Source organism: Tyto alba, unplaced genomic scaffold (assembly GCF_018691265.1).
Source record: "Tyto alba isolate M040663 unplaced genomic scaffold, T.alba_DEE_v4.0 Super-Scaffold_28, whole genome shotgun sequence".
Classification (NCBI taxonomy): Eukaryota; Metazoa; Chordata; class Aves; order Strigiformes; family Tytonidae; genus Tyto; species Tyto alba.
Genome location: NW_024881302.1, coordinates 13,976,658 through 13,998,366, shown reverse-complemented (window position 1 = coordinate 13,998,366; position 21,709 = coordinate 13,976,658). Strand labels below are relative to the sequence as shown.

Here is a 21,709-nt window from a genome sequence, read left to right as displayed (position 1 = left end):
GTCTTACCTCTATGGACCATGCTGCCATCCACCTCAATGTTCTCTTGTCCTGGCTCCAGTATAAAGCACACCTTGTTTTTTGCTCCACAGCTATTGCTGCAATGCAGCTTCCTGGAGAGGGAAATAGGATTACACAATCAGAATGTGCTGGTGGAGGTAGAAATGCAGAGGATGAGCTTTGCTCAGGTGAACTTCACGCTCCTTGTTTGCAGTACAGTTTTTCTTTGAGCTGAACTTGTGACTACGCTGGACACTGTGAAGCGTTTGGTGATGTCTCTTCTCCAAACTGGGAATCTCTCTGGTGTGGATGGGAAAGTGAGCCATGCAGGTGACAGGAGAGCTAGATGAAAGTGGAATTCTTCAAAAAAGAGGCTAAGAAGATGCTACTACCCTCGCAAACCCAAGGTTGGTTGCGTGACATCATACATAATTTCTCGATGCAACACTTGCATAAGGTGTATTTTTTTTTTCTAGAAAATATGCAGGGGAAATCATGCTCCAGAGTGATCTGATAAATGATGGGAAACAGCTCACGGGTCCAATGTTACTGGTCTGAATGGAAAAGGGAGGAGAAAGGGACTGTTTGTTACATCTGGTCAAAATCCATATGCAGCCTTGCATAACTGATCCTCTGCTCTGGCTGGTAAGCAAGCTTTGCAGGCTTGCAGCTGCATTCCTCTCATCTGTTGTGAAACTTCACTCTCTGGTTATCTGTTCCAGCTACTGTCCCTAGTTAACAGCGAAGAGGGAAAAGGGGAAGCTTAAGATAATACTGACACACTGATTGTAAAGGCTAACAAAGCACGTGATTTAGTAACTTCTGTGAAGAATTATCTGATTACTGATAAATCCTGCAGTTGCACCCATTTGGTGAAACCCTGATTTTTATGAAGGAGAAGAAAAATTTGCCTTTTTTTTTTGTCTTTTTCTGAGCTGCTATGGCAGTGCTCTCTTGGGGCCTCTTGAGAGGTTAAATACCACTGAAGGAGGATGGAGGACAGTAGTCTGAAGGGAAGTTCTCTTCTGTCCCATTGTGCTAGCGCTGCTTACTTTCATGAGTTATCCTTAGAAAGATAAGTATTTCCATTAACAGATTTTTGTTAAATAAATAAACAAGTTGTTTAACATAACTACTAGCTCCTTATGCCATGCTGACTCTATTCATCCTGGTGTAACTTGGGGGAGCTGTTTAAAATCACAGCGGCAATAGACTTACCTTGATCTCTGACACGGCAGTCATTCCTAGAGTCTATTAGTGCCTTTGTGGCAATAGTGTCACTTAATAGAGGCAGGCTTGTATGACAGTGCAAAAAGAGAGGATAGCTGCTGCCCCATGCCACTGGACAGCTTACACTTACATTAAGATGCCTTTCTCTCCCCTTGTTACAGCATTTTTGTGGCATTTGACAGAGAGGGCAATCTCCTACCTGTCCCACCACACTCAGGCTAGTGGTATTACCAGGTGATTTGTTACTTTATCATTACAGCCTATATTTGCATGATATTTCCTTGCAGCACCCATGGCTGTTTCTCATGGGATATTTGCGGAGCTGCAGGACATCCAGTGGCTCTCTTGGTGGCTGGAAATTAATAGAGCCAGCACAGAGCTGCTCTGAAACAGTTGGTGCTGGAGGTGCGGTGTGCGGCACTGAACACCAGCTGGTAGTGGCATGGATGCTGGCTTGGGGTACTTCTCGCAAGGTTTCAAAACATGCTTGGAGTGTGGGTGTAAGCAGATATTCCAGAAGGTTCTCAACCAAATTCATAAAATCAGTTCTTCTCCATTGCTGCTTTTAGCTTGTCTGCAATTCCAGTCCAATGGGCCTTCTCCTTTATGAAATGGAAATAGTGGGTATCTTCTGTGATTCCAGAGCAGCTGACATAATATTATGGGTTTGTGTCCCCACTCTCAATTTGTGCAGTCTCTCTGAGTATCACAGCTACACGAGAATTCCTTCAACAGCTTCTTGATTCCAGGTCCCTCTTCTCTGACCCCAGCAACTGAGCTGGACTTGCTCAACTCATAATAGAAACTGTTATGAAGATTTTCCCAGTACTAGCATCCTTTTCAAAACTGTCCAACGCTTCTTAACTACCTAAATGTGACGTACAGAGTCTTCACATTCATGTGGTTCATAGCTTGTGTGTACCAGACTGAAAGAAGAGCACTCCGTCACTTATGTGGATGTCAGTGTTTTCGTGAGAGTATGGGTGCAGTATAGATATACCTCAGTGAGACTTTACCAGTGAGTTTAGCTGATAGCATACTTACTAAAGTCTAATTTACCTCCTCAAATTGGTGTCCAGGTATTTAGTACTTGTGTGAAATGTAATGAAGCAGCTTCATTACTTTTGTCAACTAGGCAATATCTAAGGAGTAAATAAGTACAATTTATGCAGTAGCCACATAGGGTTTTTTTCCCTAGTGGGTAAGTTTCAGATTTTGATAACCTACAGTGAGTCTTCCAGTTACCAGTTTTTCTACCTTGCTTTTAATTCAACAGTGCTTTGGCTCATTCACATCTTCAATTTTGTGAATGGGCCCAGTGAAATAAAAGGACCTACTTAAGAAATATGTATTTTGCTGAATCAGATTGACTCTAGTTTCCTTGACCATCTGGAGCCCAAAAATAATTTTCTAAACATACTAGGGAATTTAGCCACAGAGTCTGTTGATTAACACTGTGTACAACCTATGTTACCTAAACTGTTTTGAAAACTGCTCAATTGCTATTTTTAATCTGTTGCCTGAATAAACAGACAATAATAGGACTTTTGAATAGTAGAAATTCGTAATAATTGTGCTTAGTTCTTACTCCTCCTTCTGAATGAGAAGTGCTCGTGTTTAATGGGAATTAAAGTAGTTGGCATCTGAAGAATGGGGCAGGGAGGGAGGAGGTGTGATCCCTGTGTGAGTGTTATACCAGTTACTGATTTGTAAGTAATGCAGGTGCAGTTCAGGTGTGCCCTTGCACATATGCAACCTCTGACTGCCCACGAAAAGAAATCCCTGGATATTAGTGGTATTGATTATGGTGAATTCCACTGTGTTCATGAGGCTTTCTACTTCTTTCAAAGAAGAAAAACTACCCCTGTACACTTAGTGTAATTTTATTGAATGTGTTACAATAGGAAGCAGTCTTCTGACTAGCCATAGGTTGGAAGAACTGCAGTGTGCTGGGTTTCCTGCAAAGCTAAGCAATCCCAGTCTTTCCTTTTATTTTCTGTTTTGTTCTTCATGGTAATTTTTTTTGTCCAAATAAGATTCTTATCCTTCTGTCTGCAAACTATTTGCTCAGATTTTTATAATTAACTTGGGGTCAACATTTCTATAGTCTTACTTTATGTTTTCTTCCAACTGCATTGAAAGACTTTTTAAATACATTTTAAAGTGAACCTAGTAATTACTGCTACTGCTCACAGTACCCAAAAGTTGATTTGACACTCCAGTTGGTGCTTTATTCCTTCTCTAAACATGGCAAGCCCTTACAAGGGATGTTGCTTTTCCTCTTCATGCAAGTTTGGAATCCTGAGATCCTGCTTTTTAGTCTTGTGACAACTCTTTTTTGAAGGAGGACTTAGGACTTGGTGCTGAGAATCCTGGTGTGCCTTGCATTCTGCTCTGTGATACTAATGTGTTTTGTTCCCAATTCTTGCAGATGTATATGACATTTAGGATTTTGACATCTCGTCTCTACCCTAGAACTGCTATTTCTGGATACTGAATTTTTCTCAAGTACTGTAGCTCCACGTTGTTTGAAATGCTTTGTTTTTCCTAAAAGAGGTTATTGCAGATGCTTTCTAGAGTGTGAGACAGGGATTAAGGAGGGCTATAGAGTTGCTTCTGGAGGAATCTGCCATCATTTGCAGTGAAATCCAGCAGTTGATAACATAATTAAACCTTCCAATATTTTCCATAAAAGCAAAATATCCTTTATACTAACCTTGTGCTATTTACTTGCTCTTGTGGACCAGCCTGGTCAGAATCTGATCCCCATTTTGCCTTGTATCATTCTAATATATTTCAGAAGGGTGTATGTAGTATAGATACATAAAATCATATCTAACAGTGGAAAGGCATGCTTTTGATTCTGCTAAAGCAGGAGATTATTTTCTAACAGTGAAAAATTGTGTAACAAGTCTTCCTTGGAAAAACTGCTCATCAGTTCAGATTGCATGCTTATTGTGGGTGGTCGGCGGTCCTTTCCAATGGCAGAGCATTCGACTAGATCTTATTACCAGTGTTTTCTTGATTAAATCAAAAGAAAGTCTGTAGCTTTCTTGTTACAATTCACAGTTTTGTTAACTGCACATTTTTAATACATCTTAAATAGGTGTTTAGCAGTTACAGTTGCTTCAAATCGCTGACATAAGAATGATTTCTGCATTCTGGACTGTGATAGGACTTACAGGAGTCATTGTCATCCTCTTTGTACACGCAGCCTGCCAGGCAGGGTAGTTATGGATACGGAGGGGCTGTGCTGTAGGCAAAGGGGCTGAAAGGAGCCATACGTAACAGCAAGTACTTACATCCTACCTAGGGAGTTACAGTTCAGTGTTGAGCCATTTGATGCAAGGGTTAAAACAAAAAAAAAATCCACTACAAATAAAAGTCTACTGCTGAATTACTCTCTCTGGAGGATAAGCTTCCACGCAGTTGAACATAACGCAGCTTAGTGTGATGGGACATGACACTGTTTGGAGTCTGTAGATGATGTTGTTTTATAAATTGTTATAGTACCACTGTAGCACCTCACAATAAGAAATACTTTCCATCTAGGATAATTTTGTTTAATGAGTTTAGCGTCACATCATGTAAGATAGCACTCAGCAGAGGCACAAGAATTTCTTTGTCATACCTCGATCTCCCCGAATTGCACCCTTAGGAGCTGTAGTCCTGATTATTCACTGAATAAGTGTAGTAATAAATCACTGATACAAAGCATTGCCTTTGAATCGAATGTTTTGTATGTGGTGAGTGTAAATACCTACAACTTTTATCAGCCCTTCCCCCTCTACTTTATGATGTGTCCCTTCACTAACCATCTGTCTGAATGGGATTATTGCACTCTTGGTGTTAGATTAGCTAGTGAACAATTTCAATTTAGAATCAGCAGTTTGTTTTACTGTCTGGCAACTAGTACAGGCCAGTTTAAATGTCTTTTGCAGTCTGTGTATGTAATTAATAACATTTTAAATTACAAAAATGAGGCGATACCATCTTCAATCTTTAATTTGGATCAAATCAACAACTTGTTACTTGGGAGTGATATGGTGTCATGTGTTAACCCCAGCTGGCAGTTAAGCAGCCACTTGCTTACTCTGCTGCAGTGGGATGGGGGAGAGAACTGAGCAGGGGAGCAGAAAAGTGAAACGCATGAGTTGAGACAAAGACAGTTTGATAGGACAGAACACTTTGACAGAAAGTGGCTTGTTTGGGTCAGCTGTCCTCTCAGCTTCTTGTGCACTCTGCTGGCAGGACAGTGTGAAAAGCTGTAAAGTCCTTGATTTAGTATAAACACCACTGAGCAACAACTAAAACATTGGTGTGTTATCAACATTATTCTCATCCTAAATCCAAAACACATCACTGTACCAACTACTAGGAAGAAAATTAACTTTATTGCAGCTGAAATCAGGACATACGCTATCTGTCTTCTAAACAACTGCAGTCTGGGCTCCTTTCTTGACAGCTGCTAGCACTTCACGTGGGATCCCAGGCCACAGTCTTATGGCAAAGGAGAAGGGAACTAAAACAGAGGTAGTCATGTCTGATACACTTCTTTATCAGTGTTTTCATTAGCAGTTTGTCTGGATGGTGATCAGTTGTCCATTTTGTGTAGAAGAGCTATGTCGAACAACATGGTGACTTTAAACCACGTACTCCTGCAATGGATATAAATTGGTTGTGTGGATGCTGGCGTCATATCTGTTGGTGTGTAAATTATCTGTGTCTGAGTAAGGTTGCAATGAAGAGAGACCTACAGAGTGTGTTTGGTCTGCCTGAACGACTTTCTATCCCTTGTCGTTCCTGTATTAGCTGGGTAATCACAACATCCACCCCAGCCGAATAAATGCTGCTTCTGTTATTGCACTGAGAGAAGGTGGAAGAAGAAAGCATGGTGCTGCAACAGCAGCACAAACTGAACTTGCAAAATTCCCAGGGACCATAGCAGCTTCCTATAAGCATTGCATCTTCTGTCCTTGCCGCTTGCTTCTGATACCTGTCCTTCCCTCTGTCTGTCTTAGACCCTTCCTTACGCCTCCCTGTGCTTGTGCTGAACTCAGACAGCACAAGTCCAAGCTCGCTCTGCTTCCCCGAGGACCCAGCTGCTCACTCATCTCCCTCCTTGCAGCACGTGGGTGCAGACACTTTGGTCGCAGCCCCTCGGGCAGGTTTCAAATCCTGCAGTTAGGAAAGCATCCTGCCAAAACGTCACATCCCACAGCTGGAGCCTACGGGAGAGAGAGCGTAAAGGAGGTCCCACAGCTAGGATCTGGCCCCTGGCTCCCTGCTGCAGTGCAGCCCTGCCTGTTGGGGGGCAGGGATCACCCCTTCCTCTGCTCGAGTCGTTTTAATGTCCTGATTACTGAAGTGGGTAAGTCACCATCTTGCTTGTAATAATTACAGATTTCCTCTGTGATTTTTCTCTCGTTGGTTGCCACAGCAACTGTGCAGTGGCTCGGCCGAAATGCTGTCACAGGGATTTAAATTAGAAGCGGCTCAGCCTTTTCCTGCGCCCTGGCGTATCTTCCCTCTTGCCAGCCGGCACCATGGCAACCTGGCGATGGCATCCCTGCCTCGGCGATGGCACCCTGTGCTCGCCTTCCCTGGGCCCACGGGCCTGAAGGGATGCTGCTGCTGTTCTCTCTGCATAACCGCGTCTCGAGCAGTGTGTGGTGGGAGGTGGTGTTGGGGTGCGTGCTGGCTGTCGTACTGCCTGTGCACGACCTGAAGGAACTGAACCGAACGAAGGTTATTTATGATAGTTGTGTGCCGGGGTGTCGGGGTATTTGCAAACCAGAGTAAAATGAAGGGTTTTAAGGACAAAGCCTGTTCTTCATCTTCCACAATTCTTGAAAACGAAGGGGCCATTTCCAACATCAATACAGTCTGGCTCTGCATCTCAGGAATTTATTTTCAGAAACCTGCTGAGAAGGTATTCAGGTGAACTCAGGCTCCCAGGGGTCCGAGCCGATGAGCTCCGCACACATGCTGGAGGTGCTGGAGTAGCCATGGGCAGAGCCAGATGATCTCGGTTTGAGGCGGGTTGGATATTACTCTCCACTGGGTTTGGCTGAGCATGGGCTATAGCTGACAGGGGCTGGTTTCATTAACCTTCCTTAACTGGGGCATTCCCTCCAGCTGAGCTGCAGGGTCACAGCTTGAGGTTTCCTCTGGGTGATGCCTGTCCTCGCTGCTGGCAGTCGTGAGCGGCTTCTGGAGGGAGCTGACAGCAGTGGCATTTCTCATGAATGCAGCCGACAGCAGCCGACTCTAAAGTGAAGGAGAGCACGGTGTTTCCAGCCGGCAAGCTGGCAGCGGGCAGTTTTCATCCAAGTCATGTAAGTGCCTTTGCCTTGTGCCTGCGTGCGGGAGGGTTAGCACAGGCTCCGGCCGAGCCTGCCAGGGCTGCTCCCGCGCGCCCGGTTCAGAGGGGAATGCGTGTCTCCATGCCTGCACAGGCATGTGGGAGATTAAAACGGCCATGTCACAGATAGGCATGGTTAGGTGTTCCCCCGTTTGTTTGCTGGACCCCTTGTAAAAGAAATCTGCATGCGTTTGCTTTTCTGTGTCCCCAGCTGAAATGGGGGTCACCTTGAGAAATCAGAGCACTTGCTCCCATTTAAAACATTTCTCTTGGTTTGGTGCAGGCTGCCTCCAAGTGAGCTATTTTATGAATTCAGGAAGCAGAAGAATAAATTGTGCTTTTACAGTACATTTTATTTTATGCTATTTATCTGTCTGTTTTCATGACCTCTGAGGAGGCAGTTTTAGGATGCTGAGGAATAAAATCTTACAAGCAGTATAACTGGATTTTCTTGGATGAAACTCCACTTGAGGGTATTCTGCAATACTTTAATTTTTCCAGTACTGCAGAATGCTTGTGGAGCAACTAATCTGAAAAGCACAGGTGTGTCATAATTAAGGTGTTTAACCCATTGAGGGCTGGACTGTTTTGGTGTGGGAAATGTGTGGAAATTAACAGGCATGGTTTGGATATGTTGTTGCCATCTGCATTTAAAATAATGGATTTAAAATACGCAGGCTTGAAGAGAGGTTCTTATGCCTAACACACTGTAAAGTTCACTGAAATATCAAAGTGCAGTTTTTTTCAGTGGGAACTATTAAGGAATGACAGAATAAAAAAATAATTTTTTAGCTAACATTAGTTTAGTTGTGCTTGGTTTTCATCAGCATTTACATACAGTAATGCCATTTATGTAGGTATTTGTGGATCTAGAACTTGCCCAATTTCTAACAGATGCTCTTTTGACCCCATTTTTTCTTTTCCTGAGACAATGTATTTTTTTTCACAGGAAGAGGTAGGCACATCATATCCTAACTTAGCTGTTCCAAAGGTTCTTGAATCAAAAATGAGCTGCTCAAAAGTTTAGCAGGTCACCTGAATCCTAGTGTGCCATAATCTCAACATTCCCACCTGTTCTTATTTATTGGATTATGGATCAGGAGTCTCTTCTTGGTCTAATATTTGTTGGAGAGAGGGAAAACAGAGACAATGGCAGAAAGATTTAAAAAAAAAAAAAAAGTTTTTCATATCCAACCACTAAACCCTGCTTAGAGGACAACTAAGGAGGTGAACCTGGACACACGAGTCTAATGACACTTCTGACTGCAGATGAGTTTTAAAACTTGATGGAAGGACAGAAGGTTTCTGTTCTATCCTTGCTGCTGGTTCAGCTCTGATTGTTGGTCTGATTAGGCAGGTAGGTATTGCCATGTCATGATGGATACTGTATGGTACTTCCAAGTACACATGAGGATTTTGTCTCATGCATTGCATCTTGCTTTGAGCTTTTGCTGCAGTTTTCAGAACAGACTGACTTGAATGCCAGCTGAATGTGGAGTGAGATAAGGTAGCTGTACAAAAATCCAGTTTGTTAGGATAAGAGGGAAGACTTACACTGTTGAGTGCAATATTTATTGTTTTGTCAAGACTTGAAGGACAAAACCAGTCTCCCCATTTCTATTTTTCTGAACAGTAGTGGGAGTGCTTGATCCTGTTGGTGTCAATAAATAAATAAGCAACCATGAATAATAGACACTTGAGCTTTACTTGTAACTATGACAACTGTGTCCTTGACAACTTAAGTACAGTCATGGAGTTTCCAATTACATCCTGTTCTACACAAAGCCATTAAGGTTATTAGAGGCATAAACAGCAAAAGCAACTGTCAGCTTGTAAAGTATTTTCTGGCAGCATCCATTTTGGTGGTAGATACACGTTTCCATTTGAAGATAGCTGTTGCTTGTTTTGTTGTCAGTGTTGCTTGGTGAATGCCTTGGTGAGCTGTGCTCTCCAAGGACAATCTCACCATTCATTGGTGAGAGTCACTCTTGGCACTGACTTTTTTGGCTGCTGCCTGTGAAATTGCACCAGATAAGTGTTGAGCTTCAGAGTGCTCAGGGGTCTCTTTTTGATGTGTGGGTTGTCCTGTAGACCCAGCAGACCTCTTCTGCAGAGCGTCTCAGTCACTGCAGTGATCCTGGTATGTGACCTTGATGTTGTGGGGTGCTCGGAACCACCTTTGCTTTTCAAGTATGAGGCTGTGGCCTTTGATTGACCAAGTTGGGTGAGGAGCAGCTTGTTTCTTTCTATGTGCCATCTCGTGAGGATGGTGCTAGGTACTGCTCTTCCTGAAGTTGAGAGTTTTAGCTTTGTTTTGTGCTGGGTTTGTATAGATGCTGGATGGAAAAATCTAATGCTGATCTTATGTGAACACTGGATACTCATTTTCTTGCAACTGTCTCTTAACAGGACCTTCCTGTTCCCGTGATGATTTGAGATAGCCTTAGTCTAGCTATCACTAGAATTTCTTAGTGTTATTCTGCCGAACTTCTCTTTCAAATGCTGTTATAAGCTAATTAAATTTTTTTTTTGGAACTATACCTTTAAAAAAAACCCTGTTGTATTTCATTGTGTGCACTCAGGCTTTCATAACTACATAGTCTATGTTGAACTCTTAACTCTGCTTCTGGGACCAAGTGAATTGCAGTTAAATACATCAACATGCTGACAGGCTGCTTTATTTACTTTGTTGTTTACTACATTTAAGTGGCTAAAGCAGTAAATCAGGATTTCTAGCGTCACCCTGCGCTTTGTCAATAACAACTTAAGTCATTCAGTTTTTTCCTGCTTTGATCTATTGGATGTAGACATTCCCCATCTCCCCAAAGGAAGGTGGGGTGGTACTTAGTGATTGCAGTGCATTTTCAAACAGCGAGTGCTGTATACATCGAATCTTTTTATGTAGATACCACAATGGCATTAGGTTGCCCCTTTCTCAAATGCAGAGTAAGGAAGGGCATGATTTTGTTTAATGGATGACAGCCTCAGCTGTCTTCCACCTCACCCATACTTCTATTTCTTTGTGAAATTGTGGGGATATTCTAGACCGTGGGATCTACTTGAGCTGTTTTTAGAAGTAAAATACTTGAGCTGCATCACCTAAGTCATGAAAGATGCTTGTTCATGAACACTGCAAACCAGGAGACTTGCCTTCCTTTAACAAACGGCCTTAGAATTTTCTTATCTTTTTAAGACAGGGCTCTTCAACTCTGTTTTGTGGGCCCTAGACACACACTGTCTGCCTGAAGTTGATGAAAATAATAAAAATGAGTAACAAGGGATTTTCAGGAGTTTATGGGGTGCAGAATGTAGGACTGGTTAAGATTTTTCCTTCTAACTTGTCAGGCTGTTGCAGAGTAAGAGATGATAGGGTATGGGCAGCATGAGTGAGGCTGGAAAGCTTGTCCCTGGTCAGCTCAGAAGCTGCAGTCCCATCCAGCTCCGGTTTTGGCAGCCTTTTTATCTTTCTTCTCTTTCAGAACTGCTTATTTCATCTCTGACTTACTGTACGAGTCACTGCTCACGCGACAAGGTCTGTGACTCCCTCTTCTTAGGTGTCCATGTCCTGGCCCCCATTAGCCAAACTCTTTCCAGCTTGCCTCTGATACATTCCAGTCTGATTCTCTTCCACAAAAGCTGTTTGAAGAGCCCAGATGTGCAGGTATGGGAGCGCTGGGGAAGTTAGAGAAGAAGAAGCAAGAGCTCATGGAAGATAAACAACACAAAAAACTGGACCACTAATGCTCTGTCACGCAGTGGGTCTGTCATAGTAGTTGGACTCACTATCCTGTGAAGCCAAGGAAATTAACTTTTAATTACAAAGAAAGCCAGCTTTGCAGTGTTTCCCCACTTCCAGGACATCTATTTGAGTATTGCCAGGCTTTTTAACGTTATTCTTTTTTTTTTTTTTGGTCACAGGAACTATAGCAGACTTGGCATCTCAATTTGCAGTTTCTTTCACTGTTAAAAAACAGATGCAGAAAACAGCAGTGTCAGAGCACGCTGAGCTGAGAAGTGGAGAGCCTTCTCACCTCTCTGAGAAACACCCTCCTTGCAAACTGTCTTCTCCAGCTCACCTCCAGGCTGCCAGGGCAGGCTGGGGTGTGGAGAGGGTGGGTTTGCTTTCAGGCCTGATGCCGGTGCCTGGGGGCTCCCGACTGAGAGGGGCAGCAGCCACCGCCGTCTGTGGGGTGGCAGAGCTTCGGGACGGGGGGCTGCTGCCCTGCGCCCGCCCGCAGACCTGCACAGCTCCCAAAGCAAAGAACACTTGTGCTGTTTTCACACCGAGATGAATCTAAGCAAGCAGGACTAAAAGATAGTTTGAGATATTTTAAATTTCACAATCAACACACAGTACAATGATACTCTCGCTGCTGTACATCATAGAAAAGTCAAGCAAAGCAAAACAGCAAAGAAGGAATGAATTTGCCTTTACCTCCCTGCTCCCCAAATACCTATTGTGAAGACTTATAGAGTAATTGCCACATGCAGATTGTGCGGCTGTTTCCAAACCACTTAATTGTTCCTGGTTAAACGGGTTTGAAGCAGTTGAGGGACAGCTGAATGTCCCCCGATGAATTTAAAACATGCTTCTGTGTCTCTGGCATGAGTTGCAAGAAAAAGATGCAAATCTGCAGTGCTGATTTCTCATCTGTGTCTTGCAGTGTTTCTGTTTTACCTTTTACCTTTACATCTATCCCAAGGATGCTTTCAGAGGCAGGTTTTTGCAGGCTGCACTCTGAAACATGGTAATTACGCTGTGTTAGTGTCACTGCTAGCAAGTGAGAATGTTACACAAACTCCTAGTCTGTATGTTTTTGCTCTTGTATCTGGATCAAGCCCTCCTGAATGTTAGGGTCCCTCTCTAATTTTTCTTATTTTTCCAGGGGTTCCCCATAAGAAACATAATCTTGTTAGCTCACAGGACCAATGTGTCTTTATGTGTTCACAATAGGCTACTGCTACTGCTGCTGAATGACTGTTGTCGTTCCTAGTAACTAATTTTGCCTGTCAGAAATAATCACCCAGTACAGAATTTTAAGAGCTGATATTTAAAAAAAATACATGTAATTTCACAGCATGCATTTAAAAACTTCACATATCCTTGCTTCGTGTGCTCAATAAACTGTACTGAGCTTCCCCTTTGAAAATATTTTTTCTTACTAAAAGAACGTGACTGTGACTTAAACTGTATTTGCCAAGGCGTGTGTTTAATGCAAAATTACATACAACAATATATGCAAATATATTTACATATCTGCAAAATTAATGTAGTGAACATTCACTTCAGAATAGCTCTTCTGTACAGTCATCTGTAACAATGGCCTTCTCTGGCTCAGACACTTGCCATTAGACAGATAATAATTAGAGAAGACTTTTATGAATGTCTTTTTCTGGAAGAGTCTCACTTTTTTGAGGTCTAAGATAGCTAGCATTTAATCACACATCTAATCCAAACACTGTCCTTCGCATGCCCTTTAGAGTCTGATATCTGAAACTGGTGGATGTATTTTGCCTGGATTTTAAAGAATCTGAAACTGTATGTGGTTGCTCCAGAGCAGCAGTGGTGATGGAGTGTGGCTTTGCTGCGGTTTTGACATGTGCACAAGAGCTGATTTCTGCTGTCTTGCAAACTGTGCTGCAGCTGCTTGCAGTGCTAGAACAAGCTAGGCCAGCGGTAATTGATCAAGAGATGTATTGTGGAGGCAAAATTCAATTGGTTATGATGATAACCAAATAACATGTGCTTAGACAAATATACTAATCACATCAGCTGATCTCCTGTGAATATTTGTGTGCATGATGGAGATGGAAAAGTTGATTTTAGTTATACTCACATGTGATATTACAGGATTTATTCAGACTCAGGACTAGAAGACGGTAAATCATTTTATATAACAACTGTCAAGGATAATTGGGACTAAGCTACTTTATTTTTAAACCTCTTGCAGTAATTTTTTTTCTAGGAGTATTTCAGAAAGCCAATACCATTTTTGAGCCTTTTATGAATACTGTAATTTAACTATTAAAGGACTTCAGATAAACAGTAAATGTAAGTAAAGGGTAAAATAACATTCTGGGAGCAAAGATTTAGGAGTGGTTCACCTAGGGAAGGAAGAGTAGGTGCCGCTGAAGGGAAACCTGGACACTGGTGGGTACAACCATGTAGTGTGACTGGAGGTATGTTTGATTTGTATGTGAAGAGGCATCTCAACATTGTGGGAAAGGTAGATTAGTCACTTGGTCACAAAACCTACGGAAGATCTCTCGGGGATTAGAAGGACGAAGCGAACCTCGGTGGGTTGCTTTAGCCTTCTGTCGTAGGTACGTTTGCACTGCTTCGTTTGTTAGTTGCTGCAAAGCTGTGTTCATGTTAACTTTTAACAGGCTCCTAGAGACTTTTAGAAAGTAATACTTTGCAGAGCAGACTTACGGAGGGAGTTGTAGATTGCAGAAATACAGACCAGATAAATAGCTCTGAGCAGAGGATATCAATCAAGGTAGTTAATCATTGTGAGAGGTGCTGGGCCGACTCACCCTTCCAACAGCTTTTTTCCACAGTGGTAGTCTCACTGACTTACTTGCATTTGTTTTTTGCTAGAGGATGGTCACAACATAAGAAATTGATGGTATTGGGATATTTCTTTATGCATTGATTGTGCAAGAGTTAGCACAACTAAAGAAAGAAGCAAAGAGTGAAAAAATAATGAATGAATTAAATTAATCTTGTCTTATAAGTTGTTACTCTTTTCTGAAAAAAATTAACTAATTCCCTCTACACTTCTGACCCAAAACCTTACGAAGCTAATCTAGTTTTTTCCAGCATGCACACAAATGTGCAAGTGTTTGCTCACCTTGGCAGATTTAAAAATAATTGAATTTTAAATTGAACTCGGAGCAAGCTAAGTGAAACCAAGTACTATGTCAGTTGTCTGGGAAGGCACAGGGAATTTTCTTTGTACCTGAGTATTAACAGGTCCATGAATTTATAGATCTCCATAGGCAAGGAGGCTTTTGTTTTCCTTTGCCAATTTTGAAAAAGCTCAAGCGTGAAGGAAAACAAATGGTATTTTGGCTAAAGTCAATACAGAAATTAAATTTCTGATATGTTAGTGTTGGGTGAGAGATACTTCCCATCATGGCAGCAACAGATCAACTGCTTCCCTGCATCTAGTCATCAACATCTGTTTGCATATTTTATTGATGGCATAGAAATGATGTAAGCAGTAAGCTGTGATCTCTGCTGGAAGATCAGCTCTATTCTCAGAACATATTTGTTAATAGTTCTTTCCAGGAGGTTTATGGATAATAGTGACATTTAATTTGGACTGCAAGCCTTGTTCCATTGCTGCTAGATGGTCTACACCCACTGGGGGTGGAGGGACATCCAGTGAGGTGAAAAATGCCTGCTTAGTCTCTACAGGCAAAGAAGGGCCCCTAGTGTCCTACAAAGAACACAGGGTACCACACTTGTAAGTGTAAAGTTTGCGTTTAACCTGTGTCCTGGATAATAATTCAATGACCTGTTTTATGTGTTTATAACTTCCAGCCAGGCTTTCTGCACAGGTGATACTTAGTGAAAAAGGAGTCATTTTACTGTTCATGCTACTTGACTTTACAAGGTCATTTATATTTAACTAGCTGAGGTGGAATCACAGACTGGTTGAGGTTGGAAGGGACCTCTGGAGTTCATCTGGTCCAACCCTCTGCTCAAGCAGCCTCCCCTAGAGCAGGCTGCTCGGGACCATGTCCAGCTGGGCTTCGAGTATCTCCAAGCATGGCAACTCCACACCCTCTCTGGGCAACCTGTCCAGGCTTTTTCTGTGTTTAGATGGAACTTACTGTATTTCAGTGTTTGCCTACTGCCCCTTATCTAGTCACTGGATACTGCTGAGGGTGACCCTCGCTCCTTCTTTACTGCCTCCTGTCAGGTATTTATTACACATTGATGGGATGCAACCTGAGCCTTCTTCAGGCTGAACAATCCCAGCTCTCACAGTCTGTCTTCGTAGAGATGGGATTACTTGGTAGAAACTGTTTTTTCAGGGGATTGATTTTCCTTTATTTCTTAATGCTTGTCCTGCTGTCTTCTTGTATTAGATGAAATTTTTCTCATAAATTTAGTATGACTCAAAATAACAGACTACCTACATAGAGAAAGTAGAGAAGAGCAAGGGGAAACAGATAATGATCTTTACCCCCTGGCCCTGCTAAAGATGGGAGATACAGATTTAGCCTAGAAGTCATTTGCCTCAACAAGACCTAGCATCAGACTTGGGTCTCAATCCTGAGACTCCTCTGAAGATTAGCATTAATCCATCAAAGCCTGCTTTCAGTTTCTTTGGAATGAAATTAGTGAAAGGGGAGATGGAAATGAATGGCACAGTAATAGTGGCTGCATCCATAGGGACATGAATAAGCGTTTGTTTTTCTTTTTTTTCAGAACGTCATCCAGAAAAATTCTCAAGATTGAGTCTTTTTGAATAAAGAAAAGATAAAATGGCATCAATGTTGCTTAGTCGACAGCTGACCTGTTGCCTGCAGCAAAACTCCAGACTGCTTGTACTCGGTAAGTGGTTTTCTGTATTTTCTTGCTTTGTATTTGGTAAATGTTCACTTCGTGCTAGTGGACAACGTTCCAGTTTGAGGCATTGCTGAGGTTTGTCTGGTGGTGTTGAATTTTTCAAAACTTGAAGAGTATGATGGTCTGTGTCTTAGATAATGATGCAGTTGTAGACTGGAAGTGGCCCACAAAGGTGCTGTGGGTTATTTTTTTTTTTTTTAATTCTGCAAACAAGAATTCATTTAGTCAATCATTTGTGCTGTAAACAAGCTAACTGAAACAAAGCTCTTCAGCCCTTGGAACTCTGCTCTTAACTTTCTGTTGTTATGTGGTGCAGAGATGAAACAGTCATCCATCAAAATCATCCACTTTTTGTCTTTGTGCAATGTAGCATGACCCTGCCCATCTTCCCTTGGGGAGAGGTTTTGTGTGACTGATGTGAAGAGATGGCCCTCTCTGGGGATGTGTGTTTCTGCGTGGAGTTATCTCTAGTGTGAAATAAAAACCTACCACGTGACATCAAACTACTTTCTCCTCAGTGTATAATGTCAAGCTCTTGCTTGGCCCCAGATTGTGATTTAGCACGTATATGTGTACACTGGACCTACAATCTCTGTGAAATACATACGAAAACTAAATTTCTGTTGGCTTTGTTGGACAAAGCAGTGTAGAATCTAAGACCTGGCATCCAGTTCATGTGCCGTTATAGTGAATGCAGTATGGCTGAATGGCTTTTTCTGTGATTGAGTAAATATTAATGTTTCTTCTCTTCTCCAGCCCTTCTTCTGCAGTGCCATTGCTCTCCTTCTGCCACTGCCAGACAAACACAGAACCCTTCCATTTGCTCAGAAACTTAAACGTGATTGATTTCCGTTTAAATAATACACTTTGGGGAGCAACTGACCTTTGGCTAAAGAACACAAAGTCTGGTCTTGGAAAAGTGTTAGGTCAGTGTTTCAGTACAGGATGTGCTTCTATGTATGGGAATGACGCACTGATTATCTGCGCTGTGCAAGAGCAGTGATTGTGTGGTTGATAGCGGACAAGGGAAAGTGCTTGCAGCAACCAGGCCTTCGCTAGTTGTCAGTCCTCTGAGCTAATCTGTCATCTCAGTATCACTTAATGCTCCCTGTCCCTCTTGTGTGTCTTGCATGCTTCTATGCTGCTTCCCAACCACAAAGACAAATACATTGCAGTTGTGCAAGATACCTGAGGTCACTGGAGGGCAGATGCACTAATTCACTCTTCCTTTCTCACTATTGCAATGAGGGGGTGTAGATCTTCAAGAAGAAAGGACAGCATCTCTGGGCTCCATTAATCCATCCTTGCTTTCAGGAAACTTGTAAGTGGGAAAGCCTGCTGAAATATTGAAGCAAAGAATAGAGGGCCTTGGCTACGGGTTGTATAACAGACCTGAGACTGCTGGGCCTGAATGCCTGGCATGGGTGTCCAGAGGCTAGACAGGATGGAGCAAGAGGAGAACCCCTCACCAGAAGGAACCATATCCTGGCAGTTTTTCAGCCTGCAACATTCCTGGCTGACAGAATAGGCAGAAGGCTCTGATGCTTGTAGCAAAATCAGAGCTTCAGACCGTTTTTCTGGTAAGCCCCAACTAAGGTTGCAGTGCTGGTAGTCTTTGCTGTTTTAAGGAAATGCTGAGGGCGACATCCAGGAGCTCTCTGCTCCAGAGTGCTCTCCTCCAAGGTATTTTTGAGCACTCAAGTTCAGAGCTTTACAGACTAAAAAAGGGACTTGTACATTACTCCCACAAAAATCCTGCGGTGCCATTTGGTCTGCTAATGTTTTTTTCTGTCAGTAGTGAAATGACAGGGTTTGCAAAGGTGTGATGGAGGTGAAGAGGAGGAGAGAATAGATTGCCTCTTGGTAGAAATCTCGACATCTGTGGGCTGTCATGTTTCAGTTGTGTGTGTGCATTAAGCACAATAATCCTGTTCAGCCTGAATCTATAATAAACTTATTTACAGAAAGGTTTTTTTCATCCTTGATTATTTCTGCTTTTTAAAGCAAATGTGGGAGTTAGCATTGTGCTGGTCCTGAGCATGGAACAAACTGGTTACTGACAAAAAAAGGGGCATGTGAAGAGGAAGGGTGTTGACAAATTTGCATTCATTGCAGCAAAGAATCACATGCACATTCACTGTTGTAAAACAAGTGGGAGCAAAGGTATGAAAATATTTCTAGGAACCTTTTCTCTAGTTGTACATGGCAGATAGTGTTTAATTCTAATTAAGATGGATTTCAAGCTCTCAATCCTTTAAGGAACATGGGTCAAGAGATAAACATCTGGTTGGAGAATCTTTTTTACTTAACCATTGTTTGTAGAGTTCTCATTACTAACACAGTGCAAGCTAACTAGAAAGGGAAGATTAAAATAATTTAAGTTGATCAAAATGCAAAAGCTAAGCAAACCATATGAAAATAATACATAGCTTAAATCTTCCCCAAAAATGTGAAGCCTGTAAGTATTTGGAGTCCTTATGCCTTCCTTAAAAATAAGCCTTAATCAGACACAGTTTTATTTTCCTTATGTATTTGATCTACTTTATAGTTTTGCCTCATAAAGTTCGCTAGAATTTGAAGGGTGACATAAGAACAACAGACTGAGTAGCCAGCCTAATCTGCTTTTACAAAGACTCCTGCGTAGTGCTGTCAGTACAGTAACAGCCAGGAAATCCAGGAGAGGCGGCTGATGTTGGAGAAATGATGACATACCTTGGTGTTACATCTTACCTGAGTTAAGCTGTATTGTTACAGTCAGCCCAGTGTGCTGCAAGGTGATCACAGCTGGTAGTCTGAATGTAAATACTTACTCCACTTTGTGCCAGCTCTGGTTTTATCAGCTGTGCCACTGTAGTAGGAAGGCTGTTCCATTTCCATGCTTCGAAGGCAGATGAAGATGCAGTTGGTTGTTAGCTGGTAGGGTAGTACCATAATTATGAGGACAGGCCGGGACTCCAGAGATCTAGGTTCAGTTTTGTATTGATTACCCTAAGGGGTTGAGTTAGTCTCTGAATCTTGAACTGGAAAGCATGCCAAAAGGTCAGTCTTCTGCCTTAAGATAGCATCAGTTTGCATTAGTGTATGCCCATGCCCTTCTATGATGCTGACCTGTTCTTAAAGACACCCAGCAGTGTGGCTTCTGCAGCCTGCCCAGGCAGTCTACTGTATTGCTGAACTGACCTTACCTTTTAAAACTTTTCTCTAATATTTAACCTAAGTTTCAAAACAGGAAAAAAAATAAAATCCTTACTATTTGTCCTGCCCTCAAAGGACCTGGGAGCTGGAATGTTTTATTTTTTCTTTGCATTAGTCTTTCATGTATTTAAAACCTATTACCTCCCCCAAGACCTTGTACTTTTTTCTCAACTGGTCTAAAGACTGTTTCAGTATCTCCTTATAGGTCCAGTTTTTCTCCTCCAAATTCTCTGCACTTACATTGCGGTGCCCTAAATGGACTAGCTCTGGTTCAGGCAGTACTTCATCTATCTCAGTCTGTTTCCTATCTTCCTACAGAGGATAATAATGTTTTGTCTCACAGGTGTGCTCAGTAAAGTCAGAGAGATGTTCATGTTAATTATTGACTTGTCCTCATCACAGTCACTGGAAAAAGGTTGGAAAGCCATGAGGAAGATTTACTCTCAGTCCTACTTTTGCCTCCAGTATTATTCCTTGCTAAGACTTTTTTCATTCAGTTTGTACATTAGGAGCTTCCTTAGGAAATCAGAGAGAACAACCTGGATATGTGTGAGGGATGTGTGGGAGAAGCAAGGATCAGTTCCCTTCTCTGAATTGTAGAGAACATGGGGACTTGAGGTCAGCTTCAGCTGGTGACCTGGGAACTGGTTGTTGATGACTCTGGAGTGCAACCTCTTCCACTGGACCAAGTGAACCTTTACTCTCTGTCTAATCAAATGTTCCCACAAAAAGCTGAGATAGATAAAAATGTTTGTATAAAAACCTGTTGTTGGAAGGAGGCTCTGCTAAGTTTGGACTTCAGTTCTCAGTTCCTTGAGTGAATGTAAAGCCTTTAATGTTCCTATCTAATTTTCTTGCTCTTTCTGTGCCACAAAGGGTGGCTGTGGCAATGCTGTCTGTGTTTTCCCACCTGGGCATTCCTTGTGGCTGTTCATCTCTAGAGGTGTCCTGATGAGCTCTCATAGCTATTGCTCTGGTCTGTTGTGCTGCAAATGAGAAGGCATGTTACAACTGAATCAGATCACAAGACCTAGAAGAAGACCACCAGTTGGATGCTCCTATAACACTACTGAAGAGGATTTGAGATTATGCTGTGATGGGGAGAGTGAGCTGTTCTTACTCTTTCTTACAGGAGCTTCTGTACGGCCTCTTTGGTATCAGATATTTTTTCTTAGTCTTTGGAGAATCCTGTTCCAATAAAATCTCCAGTATGTACGTGGGAGTACTGAAACACATACAGTCTCATGTGGAAGAGCTTCTGATCTTACAGCGTAAGCACTCTGTAAATAGCAATCTCAGTTTTCACAATATTATGCAATAGCGATGTTCGTTTTTCAAACATCTCTAGCTAGCCTGGCCTTTTGCCATTCCATTTCAAGATCTGTTAGTAACAGATTCTACTTGCAACACCTAAAAGAGGACTTGGGGGAAATCACAGTCCTCCTACTTTTGGCTGTCAGGGCCTCCACGCTCTAAAAATTCTGTCTGAAAGATGGTTTGATAGACACTGTGGAGTGGAAGTTAAGGACATGCAAGGGAGATTGCCTTTCTGCATTCACACAGGGCAGCAGTACTATGGCACATGTAATGTGCCTCCTTGGGGACTGGAGAGCTTTGACTTTACACTCTTTCATAGCAGAACACTTGCATTTGAGAGATCTGGTATGCCAGCATTTATTTTCACCTATCCTCTTTTTTTTCTTTTCATTTGACCTAGTTCCTTCTCTTAATTATACTGATGTGATTTCAGTGCCTCCACTGGAGTTTCTCCTAGGTAATATCCAGTTGTTGTACACTCAGGAGCTGTGTTTATATGTGTTATTTGTGGTCAAACATATCAGAGGTTTAAGCACTTTCTTTCCAGCCTTGTGTTGAACCTAGCTCTTGTTAGCAGAGATCGCTACATAGCACAGAAGCCTGCTAACAGTAGTGCTCTTTGTGACTACCAACATCACAAAATGTTAGAAGGGTGTACTTATATTAATTATGTTGCTATAGCAATGTGATACTTTGTTAAAAATTGCTGAGTGAGACACCTGGTGAGTGATGAGGGTAGCACAGAAAAGTTTGAAAATGAGCTTTTCTGTCTGCTAGCAAATTATGACATCCTGTTAGATGAAAAGGAAGGATGTGATAATTTGCTGATGTTAGTCAAATGTTTAGAAGGATGATGTGTGTTGCATAGAGCTTTGAGAAGTCTGCGAGAAGCAAAAATAGTAGAATTTAACTTACTGTAGCCACCCTTTTTAAATGGGATGGGTAGAAAATTCTCAGCAAATCGCTCAGCCGATGTGCTCTCTGATAGTTTCATTAATAGTACATATGATTGTTTTTTGAC

At 42.1% G+C, this 21,709-nt stretch overlaps 1 protein-coding gene across 5 annotated transcripts in view; it reads left to right on the top strand.

The window, feature by feature from the left end:
* ABAT (4-aminobutyrate aminotransferase) overlaps positions 1 to 21,709 on the top strand; it is a 61,299-nt gene that overhangs the window by 7,642 nt on the left and 31,948 nt on the right. The window contains exons 1-3 of one of the 5 annotated variants that reach the window (XM_032983584.2): positions 6,410 to 6,599; positions 7,367 to 7,566; positions 16,036 to 16,161. In XM_032983584.2, the coding sequence (XP_032839475.1) occupies positions 16,092 to 16,161 (70 nt within the window). In that variant the 5' untranslated portion in view covers positions 6,410 to 6,599; positions 7,367 to 7,566; positions 16,036 to 16,091. Of the gene's footprint in view, positions 1 to 260; positions 406 to 6,409; positions 6,600 to 7,331; positions 7,567 to 16,035; positions 16,162 to 21,709 lie in introns of those variants that run through there. The other 4 variants (XM_032983588.2, XM_032983587.2, XM_032983585.2 and 1 more) reach the window with 4 other exon arrangements.